This window comes from Triticum aestivum, chromosome 7B, assembly GCF_018294505.1.
Source record: "Triticum aestivum cultivar Chinese Spring chromosome 7B, IWGSC CS RefSeq v2.1, whole genome shotgun sequence".
Classification (NCBI taxonomy): Eukaryota; Viridiplantae; Streptophyta; class Magnoliopsida; order Poales; family Poaceae; genus Triticum; species Triticum aestivum.
The window spans coordinates 722,872,714-722,875,760 of NC_057813.1; the positions used below are offsets into that span (position 1 = coordinate 722,872,714).

General features: G+C 49.2%; 1 protein-coding gene across 1 annotated transcript; it reads left to right on the forward strand.

The window, feature by feature from the left end:
• Positions 1-215: 215 nt before the first annotated feature.
• LOC123158985 (bidirectional sugar transporter SWEET6a) lies at positions 216-2,645 on the forward strand. The gene is made up of 5 exons (XM_044576793.1): positions 216-409; positions 498-714; positions 827-988; positions 1,960-2,079; positions 2,196-2,645. The coding sequence occupies exons 1-5, from the start codon at positions 330-332 to the stop codon at positions 2,346-2,348; spliced, it is 732 nt and encodes a 243-aa protein (XP_044432728.1). The 5' UTR covers positions 216-329; the 3' UTR covers positions 2,349-2,645.
• Positions 2,646-3,047: the final 402 nt, after the last annotated feature.

The window sequence follows — 3,047 nt, forward strand, 5'->3', positions numbered from 1 at the left end:
CAGTGCGCGTGAGCCGGCCCAACCGGGGTTCCGTTCAGCATGGGGTTCGCTCCTGTCTCGCTTACAATGCCAGACATAGGGCGCCCTTGAGATCAGGGCAACTTAGAGAGAGAGAGAGATCAAGGCTTATCCCTCCCGCCCTTTTCTCTCGGTTAGTTAATTAGTTTTGACTGAGATCAGTTCCAACGATAACTTGGGAAGGCGAAGCCGCCGCGCCTATATACTCTCCGCCTCCCTCTGCCCCGATCGCGCATTCGCCCCCAACCCACAACCAACCCTTCCTCCTTCCTCAAGCGCGTCAGCTCCTCCGCCCCGGCGACCCGAGCGAGATGGTTTCCGCCGACGCAGCCCGCAACGTCGTCGGTATTATCGGGAATGTCATCTCCTTCGGCCTCTTCCTCTCCCCTACGTAAGCCCCCATCCCCCCTCCTCTAATCCGCCGCCTCTTTTGTAGACAGTCTAGAGTAATCTATATGCATGGATGGTGCTTGTTGCAGGCCGGTTTTCTGGCGGATCATCAAGGCCAAGGACGTGGAGGAGTTCAAGCCGGACCCCTACCTGGCGACGCTGCTCAACTGCATGCTCTGGGTCTTCTACGGCCTCCCCATCGTCCATCCCAACAGCATCCTCGTCGTCACCATCAACGGGATCGGGCTCGTCATCGAGGGCTCCTACCTCATCATCTTCTTCCTCTACTCCACCAACAACAAGCGGGTACGTACTACCACATCCCTAAATCTAATCCCCTCGCCCGTTGGTTTTCGTCTAGATAGAACAAGATCTGGCCCTAACCCATGCCCGTGCGTGCGTGCCTCCGTGCTTGCAGCTGAAGATGATAGGCGTGCTCGCCGCCGAGGCGGGGTTCATGGTGGCCGTCGTGCTCGGCGTGCTCCTCGGTGCCCACACCCACGAGAAGCGCTCCATGATCGTCGGCATCCTCGGCGTCATCTTCGGAACCATCATGTATGCCTCCCCGCTCACCATCATGGTACGTACCTACACCCTCCTTCCTCGTGGATCGATCGTACGTGTGCATGCATGCACTCTTTGATCCATGCTTTAAGCCCTTGATCCGTTTGCTCTTAATTCTGGAGGCGCAGCTGTTATTTTATTTCGTTTCATTTGTTTTGAACTTTGTTAGTTGTGTGTTAATGCATGCCGTTCTGGTCGTATGGTGTGATAATATGCATTGTTTAGAAGACATGCGTGGTTAATCTGCTAGCTCTTGATCGAGTGCCTTTGAGTGGCTAGATGAATGCATGCTGCTCACCTCACACAGTAGATGTACTCTCCACACACAAATTATTTTACGAGACAAGATGTTGCCTTGTGTACATATTCTGTATTTTGTGGCTAGACTCACGTACGGGTCTGGCTTCACACACCCAAGTTATTTTAGAAGATGCATGCTGTTCAACTTACGTAGATCTACTTCAGACATCCAAGTTATTTCACAAGATGTTGTTTTGTGTGCACATGTTTGGCCAAAAAAGCTCAAAGGTAACGCAACCGCTGCGTGTCCTTTCCTTGTGGATCTGGACTTGCATGCCGTGTAAATAGCTATAGCCAGCCAACCAAACTTTCTGTTGCACCCAGCCGCCAAAATCTCGTGTTAGCTGTTGGAGTGACGGGTCCGCAATCGCATGGAAGAGCCGTTCATGACATAACTAAAAACATGTGATCCAGCACTTCATCACAAACGTATGTGCCAATGCCCCGAGGATGCATGCATGGATATATTGCGTGCATGTTCTCTTTTGCTTCTTGTGATCCTTCACTCTTGCCAAATCTATGAGTTGTGATGTTAATTAATTAACCAGTGAGTTTGTGTACCTACTCATTATATTTAGATCAGGAATTCAATGAGTCAGCCTTGTTAATTACCTACGTACGTACGTGTGCTCTTATTACCTGGTGATGTAAGCACTACTAAGATAAGATTGCAATACTTGATTGCAGGGTAAGGTGATCAAGACCAAGAGTGTGGAGTATATGCCATTCACCCTGTCGCTGGTTAACTTCCTCAACGGCTGCTGCTGGTTAGCCTACGCGCTCATCAAGTTCGACCTCTATGTCACGGTCAGTACATACATACATACATACATATACACATCTCAAACAAGTATACCGATTAAACCCAGCTAGCTAGATTTTTCTGTCTCATCGATCTAACTGCCATGCATGCATGCATGCAGATCCCCAATGGCCTCGGCGCTTTCTTCGGCCTCATGCAGCTCATCCTCTACGGCTGCTACTACAAGAGAACCCCCAAGGAGGAGAAGAGCGTCGAGCTGCCCACCAGCAACCCCGCCGGAGCCGGCAACGTCTCGGTCACCGTGGACAGATAAGCATTGGCTTGCAGCAGCAGCAAGCCCGCCGTCGCCAAGTGATTCTAGTCCGGCCGGCGGCCGAGATTTTAGCCCTAAACATTTTGAGTAGTTAAATTCCGGATGATCGATGCTTCAACAAGTGTGGTGTGCTAGTCTTCGTTATAATTAGCTAGTCTTGATCGAGTGTGCGTTTCGTGAACCACTGTCGTCTGCCCTCGTGCAAATTAGAACTATATTCATGCAGAGGCGCAACCTGGAACTTAATATATGTAGCTGTGTTGTCCCGAATAATAATTACACCACGCTTGTCACGTATGTGTACTCTCTGAATCTATTCTTACGTGATGATACGATATCTTCATGAATTACTGTGGAGCTTTTTAATTGGTAAGGCCGCGGTTGTTTTTGTGGAACCACATTTATCTTCCGTTCTCTTAACACCACCACCACCATGCTGGCTTGGGAACGCGACGGCAACCCTGTTGCTGAGCCACGATAACCGGTGAAAAACGACGTCTACAAGTAATTTTACAGGGATCTCGTGTTTTTTGTTTTAGAGAAAAAGGGCCACAGCCCTGCCTCCATTTTTAGAGTACCAAAAACAAGATTTTTTTTGTTTGTATGGCATTTTTTTGGTCTGTACATTTTGTACGCATCTCCTGATTTTGTACTTGAATTTTGGTTGTCATTGCTCATTTGGACAGACAAATGAGCAAC

Coding starts and splice junctions, on each gene's coding strand:
- LOC123158985 (XM_044576793.1), top strand. CDS start 330: ATGGTTTCCGCCGACGCAGCCCGCAACGTCGTCGGTATTATCGGGAAT. Junction 410..497: donor GGCCTCTTCCTCTCCCCTAC/GTAAGCCCCCAT, acceptor TGCTTGTTGCAG/GCCGGTTTTCTGGCGGATCA. Junction 2,080..2,195: donor AGTTCGACCTCTATGTCACG/GTCAGTACATAC, acceptor GCATGCATGCAG/ATCCCCAATGGCCTCGGCGC.